The sequence below is a fragment of the Macaca mulatta genome, chromosome 13 (assembly GCF_049350105.2).
Source record: "Macaca mulatta isolate MMU2019108-1 chromosome 13, T2T-MMU8v2.0, whole genome shotgun sequence".
Lineage (NCBI taxonomy): Eukaryota > Metazoa > Chordata > Mammalia > Primates > Cercopithecidae > Macaca > Macaca mulatta.
In genome coordinates, this window is record NC_133418.1 from 9103739 (window position 1) to 9120099 (window position 16361).

The 16361-nt window shown below is 48.8% G+C and overlaps 1 protein-coding gene across 5 annotated transcripts in view; it reads left to right on the forward strand.

The window, feature by feature from the left end:
- The window catches only part of NPAS2 (neuronal PAS domain protein 2), a 175853-nt gene that overhangs the window by 133283 nt on the left and 26209 nt on the right, over positions 1-16361 (forward strand). For all 5 annotated transcript variants that reach the window (XM_028832241.2, XM_028832242.2, XM_077958874.1 and 2 more), the window contains 5 exons: positions 8462-8580; positions 9263-9345; positions 10063-10169; positions 12370-12517; positions 15056-15140. In XM_028832241.2, coding sequence (XP_028688074.2) covers positions 8462-8580; positions 9263-9345; positions 10063-10169; positions 12370-12517; positions 15056-15140 — 542 coding nt within the window. The remainder of the gene's footprint in view (positions 1-8461; positions 8581-9262; positions 9346-10062; positions 10170-12369; positions 12518-15055; positions 15141-16361) is intronic.

Consider the following 16361-nt stretch of genomic DNA (forward strand, 5'->3'; position numbering starts at 1 on the left):
ATGGAATGGGAAGGACAGCAACCCTTACTCACTGTGCCCGCTTCCTGGGCCTAGCATAGTCCTTACCCAGCACCTAAATAAGCAGCGGGTAAAAATAGATTGACCTAAAGTGAGGCTTGATCTTGGCCCCGGGACACAGATGGTGGAGAGCAGAGCAGGGTTCAGACCAGACTGGAGACTTAGAGAGCTTCCCTAGGAGCTCACAGAGCTGTCTCCTCGACCAGCTCCACAGTGCGTTCTGGGCGTAGAGGGTACTCACAGGCAGAAGAGCTGCAGCCACTTCTTCGGCCTTAAATCCAAAGTGGAGACTGAACATAGGTGGGTGTGCGCCGGGTAAACTGGAGTGTGTCACTTCTGGTGCCTTGTGATTTGTCCACACTGAGGGCCTCTGAAGCAGCCGTGTGTGGCTGGGGACGTTCACCTGTGGGCTCTGTGCACTCCCCACTCTGTGCCTGCCACCACCTTCAAGCCCCCATCTCAACTCAGCTGCCTGGGTGTTTGGAGGCCAGTAGCCCCCTTACCTGATGTCCCAACCCAGGACTGCCCGCCACATGCTCTTGACATCCTGTCTCTCTTTTGAAAATATTTTCAGCCTTTTTTTTTTTTTTTTTTTTTTTTTTTTGAGACAGGGTCTCACTCTGTCACACAGACTAGAGTGCAGTAACGCCATCATGGTTCGCTGCAGCCACCACCTCCTGGGCTCAAGAGATTCTCCCACCTCAGCCCCCCGAGTAGCCGGGACCATAGGCGCATGCTGTAACACCCGGCTAATTCTTTTATTTATTGTAGAGATGAGGTCTCACTGTGTTACTCAGGCTGGTCTCAAACTTCTAAGCCCAAGCAATCCTCCCGCCTTGGCCTCTAAAAGTGCTGGGATTACAGGCATGAGCCACGCACCCAGCTTCACTTTTATTTTAGATTCAGGGGGTACATGTGCAGGTCTGTCACATGGGAACCCTGCCTGATGCTGAGGTTTGCAGTACTGATAATCCTGTCACCTGAGCAGTGAGCACAGCACCTAGTAGGCAGCCCCTCAGCCTTCACCCCCTCCTTCCCTCCTCCCCTCCTCCCTCCAGCCTCCAGCAGCCCCCAGCGTCCACTGTTCCCATCTTTATGTCCACGTGTATTCAATATTTAGCTCCCACTTGTGAGTGCATGTGGTATTTTGTTTTCTGTTCCTGTGTTAATTCACTTAGGATAATGGCCTCTAGCTGTATCCATGTTGCCGCAAAGGACATATTTTCATTCTTTTCATGGCTGTATAGTATTCCATGGCTAACACTCTCTTCTTGCTCCTCTGATCAACTGAGTTGGCCCAAGGCTGAGAGAGTCCCTGGGCCACCACTCAAAAATCACATCAACAGGAAGCCTCAGGCCCCAAACCAAAGAGAGATGTGTAGGTTCCAGGGCTAGGAGAGAGGGTGAGGCTGAGCCGGAGAGGGCTCTCGGTGAGCCTTGAAGCACACAGACGAGGATCCCATCTGGTTGTCTGCTCGCCCACATGGCTACCCGGGATTTGTCAGGCTCTGTACACAACGTTAAGGGGGTGAGTTCGTAGGAATTTGAGGGGAAGGGAGGAACAAAGCCTGTTTGCTCTGGTGGACGAGGTGACATTACACTCTTCAACGGAACATGTCCAGATTCCCCAGTGGAGGATGCCCCCCTCTCCTCTGCCCTCATTCACTTTGGCAGTGTAAACACACCAGCCATTGCTCGGGTCCTTCAGCCAAGTGGAATTTTCCCCTACTTCAATGTTTGCACATTTTGGTCACTCCTTAGGACTTCATCATTCGCCACAGATGTTCTGGGGGCAGGGGAGGGAAGACAGGACTTCACATCTTTAACCTAGATTTTTAATAAATGTGAAGAAATATGTGTCAGGAAACGGGACGAGAAAGTAGTCTTTTTTAGAAGAGTTTCACTTGAGGACAGTTTCGAACCCAGTCTGTGCAAAGCTTCTTGGAGGACTCTGAGCTGGGATGTGTAACCCCGTGTCCCATTCTCTTCCCATGAAAAGCCCACGCTGGACCTGGCCAGCCAGCAGCACTGGCATGGACCACTGGTAGGAGCAGCCCTTGTCTTCCTCTCATCGACTGTTTCCAGAATAGAGCTTAACGAGATGATTTTATTTAGGGCTATGTTTGCTTGTAACAGATATTTTAAACAATAACAACAACAACAAAAGAGAGATGCTTGCAGACAAATACACCATTCCGTCTCTTGCTTCGCCAGCAAAATAGTGTCTCCTTTCTCAAACCCTAGGCACCCAGGTCCTGTAGCCCCACCCGACCACTCTTAGTGGAAAGAAACTGGACGGGTGATTTTCAAAGACATGGGGAAAGGTCTTTGCTTTCCGGGGTCCTAATGTGCAGGCTTCCAGATCCTGAAAGGTAACTTCATGCAAGAAGAAGGCAGTCCTTTCTCTGAGCCTTTTTGCTCCTCCTCCAGACTTGGATGTAGATGTGCGTCTGACAAATCCAGAAAGCAGTATTTCCAAAGTTGCTGGTGTGGTTCCAAATAGGTCACCCTCGGCAAACATTCCACTCTGGGCTTTCCAGAAACCACACACCAGAGTATAAAAGTTTTCCTGCCCTCGTTTTACCTACTCGCCTCTAACCGCACAACCAGATTTGAAATACTGGCAGAAGTGGAGGCTTTGCAGCTTACAACACTCGATTTTGTATGTTCCGTGGGATTTCTGGAGGTTGCCTCATTTTATGGCTTTGGGATGGTTTGAATTTTTTCCTTGCTGAGCTTAATTGAGATGCCTCAGGAAAGAGAACAAAGCGCAGGCACGCCAGACCTCACGGGGAGTGGAGACGCGAGTGTGGACGGCTTCGTGGAAGGAGTGTCTCATCTACTCAGGACCCGAAGAGTGGGAAGCAGAGTGTCCCCTCCACCCAGCAAAGAATCAGGCCGTCCTTCCCCTGCGGGGGTCAGTGATGCCAGAGAGATGGCAGAGGAGTTAAAATCACTATGAAAAAAATTGTGCCCCGAGGGCATCATCCCACACAGACACCTAGGCTTCATACTGAAATGGAACAGTGAGGAATGGGCAGGCTTTCTGCTCGTTTCAGTCTGGGAGTGGGGGCACCGTTCATACAAGTTGTCCCATGATCATGATAAAAATGTGCGTGAGAGATCCACTCGGAAGACAGGGATGAGGAAAGTTCACTTTCCCGAACGTACAGATAATTTGGCCCATCCACACCAACCATCTAGTGGATATTTCTCAACACCATCACACCCTTCTGGCCCCTAAAAATACTCATTTTCATTAATAATTGCTGGGGGGAAGAAGAAATATTTGAGTAAGACATGTAGTTTCCCTTTAGAGTCATTTTTTAATCCAGTAAATTGCAAAGCCAGGCCAGGCACGGTGGCTCACTCCTGTAATCCCAGCACTTTTGAGAGGCTAGGTGGGCAGATAATGGGAGCTCAGGAGTTTGAGACCAGCCTGGGCAACATGGTGAAACCCTGTCTCAAAAAAAAAAAAAGAAAAAAAACCAGGTGTGATGGCTCACACCTGTGGTCCCAGCTACTCAGGAGGCTGAGGTGGGAGGATCACGTGAGCCCAGGAGGTCCAGGTTGCAGTGAGCCTAGATTGCACCACTGCATTCCTGCCTGGGCAAAGGAGGTAGACCCTGTCTCAAAAAAAAAAAAAAAAAAAAAAATCGCAAAGCCCCAGCTCTCTCTTGTGTTTCCTGCCTTTTCTCCAACATTGCTCTTCTCTATGCAAAACAGAACTGAAAGAAAGGAAAGGATCAAATGTGCCCTGGGTAAGGTAGGCAGTGCCCCTGCCAAGAAGTGAGCAGGATTATCACGCTGCTCTCCTGAGAACCTAGTCACCTGGCTATTCAGAACACATTGGGTCAAGCACACTGAAGAGAAAAAAAATAAGAGTCTGGACATAGTGCTTAATTAGTGGGAGATGATTTCTCATGAATGTGCAGAAAGTTATTTTCCCCTCAGCGTTCCGAAGCCATAGCCTGAATGTTTTGGATGTTTATCACGATTGGGACGTAACAACTTTATTCTTCCTGGAGCGAAACCTCATCACTGATAGTTTCGTCTCTTCCCAGACACCTGTCAGCCTTGTTTTGCATTTGTTTCGAGAAGTGCCGAGAAAGCTATTTGTCACTTCCTTGTGGAAGATTAGTATGTTTTCCTCCAGCCATTGCAACTAATTTATCATAAGCAGGTCATCTCCGATGAGAATACTTAATTGTGCTGATGACTGAGCTGGTAACTCAGTGGAACAGAGCCAGACATCTCTCTCCAGCTCTTTCTATTTATATTCCCTTGCTGTTAACTAATGCTATTACCATTTCTGCATCTTCCTTGCTCCTTCCTGAGCCCTTCTGAAAAAAGTTCTCTGCCACCTGAGATCTTCCTGCCCTCGTAGTCATCTTTTTCTCCTCATCATGCTGATTTGGGAGCTCACCTTTGTCATCAGAGTTGGAAGCCAACTTTGGGTGCTTCCAAATGAGGCAGACATGACTCATTCTGAGTCCCTGGGACTCTCCTGGTTTTGGAATCCCAAGAATACCAGCCCAAGAGAAAACTTTGTCAGGGTCTCTGAAGTTAAGAGAGTGTAATGAAAGTTTCAGGACATGATAACCTGTGGACTGTTTTAATAGGAGGACCATCAAGAAAGCACGAGGCCAGGTGCGGTGGCTCACGCCTGTAATCCCAGCACTTGGGAGGCTAAGGCAGGTGGATCACCTGAGGTCAAGAGTTCAAGACCAGCCTGGCCAACATGGTGAAACCGCGTCTCTACTAAAAATACAAAAATTAGCCTGGCCTGGTGGCACAGGCCTGGGGCACAGAGCAAGACTCTGTCTGAAAAAGCAAGCTAGCACTGCGTCTCCACAAGTAGAAGCCCACGCCATGCACCTGCTGTGTTTTCCATCACAGAGTGGTGATTGCCATGTGCTGATTTGCGGCAGTTTCCCTGACCTGGCCTCCTGCTGACCAGTGTTAATGTATCAGTCAGGCAGTGAGCTCACCTGCCTGCCAGTGGAACCCAGGCCACGTGCTACGGGCACCTCCTACACCTGGCAGAGTAGACAGGCCACCAGCAGCACCAAGGTGGGTCACACTGCAGAAGGGAAGCCACCTTGGGGTCCCAAGTCCTGTGTGCTAGTTGCTGGTAAGGATGAGATGGCGTCTTCCCGAACTGGACCTTAAGCTAGGGTTTGGAGATGAGCCAGGCCATCTCATGGGAGATTCATCTGATAAACACATGTTGAGCACTTGTGCGCAGGACACCTGCTCAGAGGTGGAGACAGGGAAAGAGCCCCAGTTCCTGCCATGGGGAAGGCTAGATATTTAGCTTTTGGCAAGAGTAAGGTCAGTTTTGAGTAAGACGACCCTAGCAGGGAAAATGTGGCAAGAATGAGTTGCTTTTCTGTGTATTGTGAGTGGTCAGAGAGCTGAGAAAACAGGGCCGCTCCTGCAGTTAGTGGTTAATCCTTCTGAGAGTCTCAGGAAGGCAGTTGTAATTAGATATATTCTTTCTGTTACTTAGATTGAAACAACTAATTGAATCATTAATTAATGTCTTTAAAGTACCTTGGGATTCAAAGCGCCAGAGAAGTTGCTCTAAGTGCTGAATATGACTATGAAGTCCCGGGCAGCAGTTTGCGCCTGTGTTGCCTCCAGAATACGCAGGAAGACTCGTACTGCGGGGAAAAGTTATTTCCAATGCAACTGGCAAAAAGTTCAAAGGATCTTCTTTGCCTTAGTTTTCCCCAAGGTTTCTTGCTTGGCCTATATTAAAACATTCATCCTGGATGTATTATCACTCTTGATCATGCCCTCAGTTTTTTAAGTTTTTTGGTGGAAAAGGCATCTTGAAGAGAGAAGTTGTTCCGTTCTGGACATCTGTAAAATATCTAGCTTATCCAATGCAGGCTACAAGCAATAATGAAACTTCCCTTTTGGGGGTGCATTTTTATCTTGAAAGACTTAGATGCTGTAAAAGAGCAGGTAAAACTGCACTGGGGAGCAGCCAGGGCGACAGTAAGCTCTGTGATACATCCACCTGATGTCCATGGGCCAGGTCGCTGCTGCCCTTGAAGAAGGAACCAGGGCTAGGATGTCTTGGGGCAGGCGTTGCCCACTTTACAATATTTTTCTGTCCCCTTCTCTTCCTCACAGTGAGTCGGGGGAAGGCATTTCTGACAGAGCACAGAAATGTAACAGCTGAAAGGATCGTACAAAGAAGTTGCATGGTTTAGAGATAGATTAAGGGGGAGGCCTTCTCTGAAATTCCTGGGAGGTCCTCAGAAGTTTGCTTGGAAGGTCTTGGTATTCTGAAAGAGTCAGAATTTTATTAGTCATTATCTGGCTGGGTAACATCTCTTAGATTCAAGCAGAGAGAGGATTTCACATCTGGGAAGTTTTTAAATGTCTCTCTTTTTTTCAATTATGCAGATGTTCACATCTGTAGACCCGTCCCTTATGTGGAATTGTTTTCCTTCCCTTTGATAAGTTTCTTGGCTCATCTTACAAATTCATTTGCAATAGCCTAAGCCAACTTGTGACAGATGTAAGCTCTCCGGAGACCACTGCTTTTTATTTTGCCCACTTTATATTCATGTTTGGAAACATTAGTATTTACGTGAATGAATTCAGAGAATATGTTTGGTAAAATGAATTTATTCATGTTAGTGGAGAGAAGACCACATTATAGAATCTTTTAGAAACCTATAAATATATATATATATATATATATATATATATATATATTTTAAAAAGTGATTGGAAAGCTAAAATCCAAAGAAAATCTTGCAGATTTCATTTTATGATGATTTAGCTTTCTGATGCTCGATATGTTCCTCGTTAACTTGGAGAACATCATGATATTTCAGTTCAGAATGTGCGGGATATAATTGTGAAAAACGCAGCATGGATTATCAGCCCGGGGGATCCTCAGCCTGGCTGCACGCTGGCGAACCTGCAGAGCCTTTGAGAAGGCCGGTGCCTGGGCTTTACCCCAGAGTTTCTGAATTAGCTGACCTGTTTAGGGCCCAGGCAGCGGTGCCCGGGGTCCCAAGGGAACCCCACGCGTGGCCAACTTTCAGAATTCCACGTACGTAGTAAATCGGCTTTTCTCCTATTTAACAGGGTTCTTTATCCCACCTGGGAAACTCCATCTGAAAGTAGCTAACTTTTTCTCTGGCCTAGAAGGTCAGTTGGTTCTCCACAGTTGCCCTGGAGGCAGGGACCGAGTCACACCAAGAAGACTCTGCCGAGGCTACTGGAGGTGTGGGCTGTCGTCATGATGGGCGCCCATGGGTGTGGGCCTCGAACCATCCCCCCTCTGCCCTGTTAGAACCCTGGGCCTAGAGCCCAAAACCTTGATGGCATCCCTGCTGTTGTTTCTGAGTGCCTATGGTTAATTATAGAACCTTTCTGGGCCTAGGACAGTAATGCCCTCCCAGATGTGTGAGAAGACGAAAGAAGATACGTGAGAGCAGATTTTGTCACCTGGGCCCTGCTAGGAAACTAGCAAGTTTCATTGTAGGCGTTATGTTCCTCTGGGGATGACCCTAAATCCTGAGCCCCGTCTCCTCAGTGGCCCAGACCCAGCCCCTGTATCAGCCTGGGCTTCCAAGGGGGAGTTTCAGGACAGAGGCCCTTGAACCCCAGGTGCGCCAGCCAAGACAGGGGTGGGAAGGGGGTGTCAATGATGCTGAGACACCCCTACTTTGCCTGGGACCATCAGTATCAGGAATATTGATTATGGAATTCACCTTAAAACACTGGCTGGAGTATTCACACCGTTACTGCAGAACGAGGCTGTCTTCTCGTTTGTTTGTTTTGTTTGCAGACAGAGTCTTACTCTGTCACCCAGGCTGGAGTGCAGTGGTGCAATCTTGGCTCACTGCAACCGCCGCGTCCCAGGTTCAAGTGATTCTCATGCCTCCCAAGTAGTTGGGATTACAGGCACACACCACCATGCCCAGCTAATTTTTGTTTTTTTGTTTGTTTGTTTTTTTAGTAGCGATGGGGGTTTCACCTTGTTGGCCATGGTGGTCTCGAACTTCTGGCCTCAAGTGATCTTCCCTCCTCGGCCTCCCAAAGTGCTGGGATTACAGGCGTAAGCCACTGTGCCCGGCCTGTCTTCTCATTTTGTAGACTATTTTTCCCAGCATAATAAGCCATAGGGCTAGTGGAAGTGAGAGGCAGTGCTGAGTGCTGGTGACCGGCATGGGCTCCAGCAAGCTTTTTGGCCTTGTACCAGTTACTTCCTTCTGTGCCTTGGTTTCCTCATTTCGCAATGGGAATAATAGTATGACCGACCTCGTCCAGTTGTTGTAAGAATGAAATGAGTTAATATGCTCTACATAAACCCTGGGGGCAGCGCTTGGCTTACGGTTAAGTGCCAGCTAGGAATTGGCTGATGTCACTAGACAGGGCTAATCTGTGTGTCCTCTTCTTCCCAACCCCCCAGTGCCTAGCCCCTCCTGTAACGGTTTTGACAACACCCTTTCAAGACCTTGCCGGGTGCCACTAGGAAAGGAGGTTTGCTTCATTGCCACCGTTCGTCTGGCAACACCACAATTCTTAAAGGCAAGTATCTGAGAGGCGGTTCATTGTGCGGAGCTGTTATGATTGACTCACATTTTGTTGTATGTAATTAATGGTCTTTGGGGAGGGAATACATTGCAGGGAAGTTGTCACTGGCTTTGAAAATCGAAGTGTCTGGCTTCTGTGCCTGCACACACGCCCTTTCCCCTGCCCTGTTTCCTGCAAATGGTTCTGTGTGAAGGCGGTGTCACTTGCTGTTCTGCTGTTTGATAACCGTACGTCTTCCCACCTTTCACGCCGGCGTTGAGACCATCCAGGGTAGGCCTGGGTGAGAACCGAGTGTCAGAGCGTTGGGGGTTTGTCTGCCTTTTCTCGTCTGTGATTGCTTCAACATCGATGGCATGACTCTTGAGTTAAATGAGTAATTCAGATTCCGATGAAAAGCCATTTTCCACATGTTTGCCACACTTCTCGATAATGGGAAGGGATGGTGTGACATTTTGGCTCCTAGGTATTTTTCCCCAGCTTGTGAAATAAATTTAGTATCAGCTAATACCGAAATTAGCTACAGATGATGAGTTTCAGTCCAACACGACTTGGAGACTTGCTCAAAACGATTTTAACTTCTGTTACCCACCATGCGTTCCTCTTGAACAAACCTAGGGTGAGCATCTGGCACCCAAGCAACTTTTTTTTTTTTTTTTTTTTTCTGCTTCCAATACAGGAAATGTGCATAGTTGACGAACCTTTAGAGGAATTCACTTCAAGGCATAGCTTGGAATGGAAATTTTTATTTCTGGATCACAGGTTTGAGAAAAGAAAAACATATTTGGGTTGGGCCCTTCTCGAGTCTTGTTTGCGTGAGCCAGGCTCTCCTTGGGAGAGAAGAGTCGGCCCTGGTCCATTGAAGGAGAAGGACTCTCTGGCGCTAGGAACAGTCGTCCCTGCCAAGGGTGGGTGGATGCTCTCCAGCTGCATCTGCCCCTTCGTGAATATGTTCTGTATTCGGGTCTGATGCCTCAGCCCCGGGCCATCTTTGGGATGATCCTCCCTTGGGGCCCTTTCTAGCTCCCAGGAAGGCAGCAGCAAGTGTGAGAGAAATCTCTCATCTCATTTTTTCCAACCTCCTTTGATCCTTGAGCCCAATATTTACTTTTTCTTTTGTAACATTATTTGCAGTTGAAGAACTCCAAATCGCCCCTCCCCACCCTTTAATTTTATATTACACTTTGGTGTTGGGCTGATCCAATCTGTAGCTGTTTTTAATTACCCAGAAGTGATAAAGCTTATTGTTATCTGGGCCAAGTTATGCCAAGGGAAAAGGAGTATCTATAGGCCAAAAAAAAAGCTGAGCCCCTTGGAAAACACAGCCTCTCTGGTTTTGACCATTGCAGAGTTATGTTTCTCCCCTCGTTCTTGAGAAATGAGGCCTCCATGTTGATCAGTATGGACAGGCATGGCCACCAGGGTGAGTCCTGCGGTGTATCTCCTCCCTGATGACAAGTCCTCCTTGTCCTTGTGCAGAGCCCCTCCAATCATAGGATACCTGCCTTTTGAAGTGCTGGGAACCTCGGGCTATGACTACTACCACATCGATGACCTGGAGCTCCTGGCCAGGTGCCACCAGCACCGTGAGTACCACTGCCCAGCCCAGGCATGGGGGCCTTGTGTTCACTCCACTGAGGCCCGGCAGCAGGGCTCTGGGACTCCAGATATCTCTGCTCGTTACCTGGTTTCTTTTTAAGGTGGGGAACTTGGTTTTCTCTGAGATGATCTGGGGGTATGGTGGAGGCCCCTTATCTGCATCTACCCCCATGTCAGGTTTTCACCTGGAATTCACTTGGCCCCAAACCCTAGCACCTTCCCACTATCATCCAGACAGGCGCCCTGTTTAACCCTAATTAAGAAACTAAGGTGATGCAGGGACTTTTTTTTAAGTAATGCATTTCAGAGATAAAATACCGGGTTCTCATAACTGTTCTTTCATCAGCAGATATGTATTGCTCACTAACCGTAGGCCGGATACTGAGTAGCCCGGCAGATGGGGGCGATCAGTACCTACTTGCTGTCCCACAGGGCAGGTCTGCTGGGAAAGCCAGCCATGGGTGACTTTGTGGGATGTGGTTGGTGCACTGAAGGGGATGCACACAGCATATTGGGAGACTCAAGAGGACCCTCACAGCTGGGGTTCAGGGAAGGCTCTTTCCCACAGAAGAGGGGAACACATTAGCAAATATATGGGAGATGGGACTTATGATGTGGGCGAGTGAGAATTACAAGCTTGTCCAAGTTCTCACTTAGCAAGTGGCTTCAAGAATGAACCACTTAAAGCTGTATTTTCAGTGCCAACTCTTAACGTTAAACAGGAACACTGACCTGTTGATCCTGATGCATGAACTGACCACTAACATTGCGCTTTAAAAGATGCCTCACCGTAGTACCCATGAGAACTTTTTTTTTGAGACAGATTCTCGCTCTGTCACTCAGGCTGGAGTGCAGTGGTGCAATCTCAGCTCACTGCAAGCTTCGCCTCCCGGGTTCCAGCGATTCTCCCGCCTCAGCCTCCGGAGTAGTTGGGATTACAGGCACATGCCACCATGCCCAGCTAATTTTTTGTATTTTTAGTAGAGATAGGGTTTCACCATGTTGGTCAGGCTGGTCTCAAACTCCTGACTTCAAGTGATCTGCTCACCTCGGCCTCCCAAAATGCTTGGATTACAGGCGTGAGCCACCGTGTCTGGCCAGAACTTTCTCTTCTGTGGAGAGGGAAGGAAGAATAGGCTTGAGTTCCATCTGGATCGGCTGTTAGAATTTAAAGCTAATCATTAAAACTGTAACTCGTTGCTCCTCAAGAGTGTGGTCTAGGACCACACTGCACAGGCATCATGGGAAGGATGCCACACTTGTAGAATCAGGCCTACTCAATCAGGGTGTCTATTTTAACCAGGTCCCCAAGTGAAGAATGACATTCAGCATTTGAAAGGCTTCTCAATGGCTTGGGCAAGAGGTCCTTGCTCTGTGGAGGCCACGACCTCAATCTGCTGGGCTTCTCTCCTCTTCAGATAGTCACATTCTCCAAGGCAGTGCCCTTCTGTAGCATTAATTTCCTAGTTGAGATTTCTCTTAACCATTTACCTAAAGAGGTGCTAAATTCCAGGCACTATGGCAATAAAACCCAAATCATTCTTCTTCCTTGAATCCATAGTCCATCTTTCTGCCCTGCCCAGGCTTGATACACCGTCAGCCTCCATTCTGCTCCGGACACCCCTAGAGGAGCCACCCGCAGACATCACGATGGGGGGCTCCAAGCGGCTCTGGGGAAGGAGGAAGCCTGGGGTGGAGGCATCTGTCCTCGACTCTTTATTTGAGAACCGTGTCAGCTGAGCATGAACTGCTGACTGACAGCCCCAGAGTCCGTCCAGAGGTTGCTGGCTGGCAGGTCTGTTTTTGGGCCAATTCTGGATGCTCTCCCCTGGGCTCCTGCAGCTCCAAAGACAGCTCTGCCTGCAGCGGGAAGATGAGCAGCAGGCAAACCTGGGCCTCTGTTTCATTAAACCTGCAGTTTGAAAATCCGTCTGCATCTGCCCTTATTTGAGGATCTCGTTAAGCTTCTGAGCATTTGGGAAAGTATATGGATCACTCTTCTACTGTTTTTAAGAATTCATGGCAGTGTACCATGATCCTGATAGTTACTTAAAATACAGGGCAACCGGGGAAACGAGCCATGTTTGGTGCCGTCCTTTTGAAAGCTGATCTTAACAATAACTCCGGGGGAGAGGATCACTTTTATATTAACATTGGTTATATGCAGAATCCACTTTCTACTCACAGTGATGCAGTTTGGCAAAGGGAAGTCGTGTTGCTACCGGTTTCTGACCAAAGGTCAGCAGTGGATTTGGCTGCAGACTCACTACTACATCACCTACCACCAGTGGAACTCCAAGCCCGAGTTCATCGTGTGCACACACTCGGTGGTCAGGTACCGTGCACGGGCAGGGGTGCGGCTGCGTCCTTGCCACACCTCGGCGGGGTACAGGGTGGCCCCTGATGGCCGAGTCAGATCAGCAGTCACTCAGGTGTTCTCCATTTCGAGGATCAAGCCCAGGCCATCCCCTGCCGTTAACAGCACAATTCCCAGGGCTCAGCTCGCTTCCGGGCACCACTGGCTCTGCCCTCCCAGGGCTGAGACTCCTTTCAAGCTCTCAGTCAGGCCCCTTTGAACGCCTCATGGACTCTCGCAGGCTGCCAGGATATTACTTAGTAAGTGACTGCTTCACTGACCTACTTACATATTTTCCCATCTCCATCCAACCCACAGCCTTCCCTTGTTCCTGCTTTGAGTAGAAAATTTAAATTTTACCTCTAAATAACTCAAACACATATTCCCCTTTATTTTTAATGCTTTAAAAACCCCTGCTGGCAACTGAGGCAGTGTTGGGAAAACAGCCTGGCTGCCAGTGGGCGCAGGTTCCCGGGAGGTCCCCGCTGGCCTCAGGGAGCCCTCCACCCAGGGCGGGTGAGCGGGACTTCAAAGAGATGCAGCGTGGCCAGGGTTTCATAGACGCCGCCTTTGTGGGTCTCTGCTCCCAAGGATGAAGGGGAAAATGGTCCTCTCCCCCACTACAGAAATTTTAAGAACGTAAATTAGTTTTAAGCTGGCCTCCAGAAAAGCCCTGGAGAAGGGCAAAGAAAGAAAAGTTGGAAGGACAGCATACCTTTTTTTTTTTTTTTTAAACTTTAAGTTCTAGGATTCATGTACAGAATGTGCAGGTTTGTTACACAGGTATGCATGTGCTTTGGTGGTTTGCCGTACCTGTCAACCCATCATTTAGGTTTTAAACCCCACATGCATTAGGTATTTGTCCTAATGCTCTCCCTCCCTTTGTCCCCTACCACCCCCACCACCCACAGGCCCTGGTGTATGATGTTCCCCTCCCTGTGTCCATGTGTTCTCATTGTTCAACTCCCACTTATGAGTGAGAACATGTGGTGTTTGGTTTTCTGTTCCTGTGTTAGTTTGCTGAGGATGATGGCTTCCAGCTTCATCCATGTTCCTGCAAAGGACATGAACTCATTCTTTTTTATAGCTGCATAATATTCCATAAAATTAGAAAAACCTACTTTAAATTTCATATGCATTTCTTATACAAGTCACTTGCTGCTTGATAATGGATGTTTCGAGAAATGTGTCATTAGGTGATTTTGTCATCATGCAAACATCATAGAGGGTACTGGACACACTAGATGATGTGGTACCTTGGCTATACCGTATAGTGTATTGTTCCTAGGCTACACGCCTGTACAGCATGCTATTGTGCTGAACACTACAGGTAGTCATAGCACAGGTGTAAGTGTGCATCTGAACGCATCTGAACACAGAAAAGGTACAGTACAAATACGGCGTTCCAGTCTTTGGGAACCACTAATGTCCCATAAGCACATGACTATATATATGTAACAGACACTATGTGCGCGCACACACACACACACACACACACACCATACATACATCAGGTCACCAAACCAGGCATTCTTCCTTAACATGCAGAAGCGGGGAGAAACACTAGCGTTCAGCAGCCAATGACCCTGATCCCACTTGACCACACTTTGTGCCCTTGCTCAGGGGACTTGATCTTGGATTCCCAGCCCGCCACTGGGCGTGCAGCAGCAGTGGTGTCTGACTCCACGGCAGCCGCCTGTTGCCACCCAGCCTGGTCCTCTGCCCGAGGGCCCCCTACCCCCAGGGAAGGCTGGGCAGCTCTGACCCCTCGCTCTTTAGGCTGTGCCCTCTACCAGCTCTTCTTCTCCATCCTCCACCTCTCAAATCCTTGGAAGAAACTCTCAGAGAAAGGAGGGAGAGAACAGAGTGAATGAATCAGGTGGCAGGCATTCCGGAGGCCCAGGAGCCACATCACTTCCCAAGGCCTCTTACCCCGGGGTCTCCACACCCAGGGCAGAGGTACCACGGGATCACTTAGGCATCACTGTGTTGAGTGGATTTACCCACACTCCTGAAAAGTGGGCCTGTGGGCTCATCTACGGTCTGGATTTGGCTATTCCTGTGTTTGTTTGAGAGGAAACTTTCTGAGAAATGTAACTACTAAAAAAGTTTTGTGTCACTCTTCCATATGCACGGTCCAGACTGAGCAGGTTTTAAGAAAGGCTTCTAATTATTTAAAGGCAGAAGCTTATCCCATAGACGAAAATGGGTTTTTTAAAGACAATTACAATTGGAGATTTCAGGGAAGTAAAAAGAATAGTAAATGAGAGGGGAATAAAGACATCCTGGAAATAAAAAGATTTTGAACGTCATATTGTAAGTCACTCAGGTGGAATTTAAGGCAGAGAACGACGCTCATTCCTTCCAACAAGTCGCAGGCCAGGCTCCTCTGTGTTGACTGTTGTGGGGGGCAAGGGTTACCTAGAGAACCTCGATGTACCTTGCAGTCTGTTCAGGGGGTGTCGTCCCGTCCTGCAATGCCCCATCTCCACCGTGGTCTCTTAATTTCCTGTGCAGTTATGCAGACGTCCGGGTGGAAAGGAGGCAGGAGCTGGCTCTGGAAGACCCGCCATCCGAGGCCCTCCACTCCTCAGCACTGAAGGTATGGCCATCCCCGCTAGACGGATACAGCCAAGGCTGGCTAGGGAGAAAATGCAGCCAACCAGTGTCTGAAACAAGGGCTTATTTTCATCAATGGAAGGACACATCCAAGCTATGCAGGAGGCTGAGGTAGGAGGGTCCCTTGAGGCCATCACATGGAGGCTGTGGTGAGCTATGATTGTGCCACCATATTCCAGCCTGGATGACAGAGTAAGACTCTAGCTCAAAAAAAAAAAAAAAAAAAAAAGAGCCTGCAGAGCTGGGTTACACACAGCCCCTGGACTCAAAGCATGGCTCGGCGACTTTCCAGCCTTACAAGCATGGCTCCAATGAGTCCACTCGGCATTTCCTCCACAGATAAGACACGGGGGAGTTCCTTCCTCCCCCACTGGGTTGTGGAGGAATTCCAGAGTCCCTGGTCTTCCTTTGCTTGAGGGCCATGGCACTGCCTCCAGGATGCAGGCACCCTATGGGGAGGCTGCCCTCGCACACCATCCCCCCGTCACCTATGCTTTCTATTTCTGTGTTCAGGGGTCTTGGTGAACATCATGCTGGAGCCAGCTCGGGGTCAGGGAGCCCTGCTTTAGAAAGGCATTCCCTCCACAGAGCCCCTTCTGTCCTTCCTTCCACACTGAGCCCTCTGCTCCCCTCTGCCTAGCCAGACGTCTCCTTGTCCCTGCTCCTGGTCCACAGCTCCTGGGAACCTTGGGGACCATCTGCAAGTAGACCAGAGCCCTGTTCCTCAGAGTCCATTCTTAAAGCAGACATAAATGTTGGGAGAAAAGGAAAAAAAGCAAGAGAGGGAGGGAGTGTTGTATTTCATCAAAGTTAAGGAAGCTGTCAGCTGGAAGATCCACATGAATTTTTCTTTCTTTTTTTTTTTTTTTTTTTGAGACAAAGTCTCGCTTTGTTGCCCCAGCTGGAGCGCAGTGGTGCAGTCTCAATCTCGGCTCACTGCAACCTCCACCACCGGGATCAAGCAATTCTCATGCTTTAGTCTCCCAAGTAGCCAGGATTACAGGTGCCCGCCACCACACCCGGCTAATTTTTGTGTCTTTCATAGAGACAGGGTTTCACTGTGTTGGCCAGGCTGGTCTCGAACTCCTGACCTCAAGTGATCTTCCCGCCTCAGCTTCCCACAGTGCTGGGATTGCAGGCGTGAGCCACCGTGCCTGGCCTCCACGTGATTTTTTTCTCCCACTGAGAGAAAAATTGCTGCCAA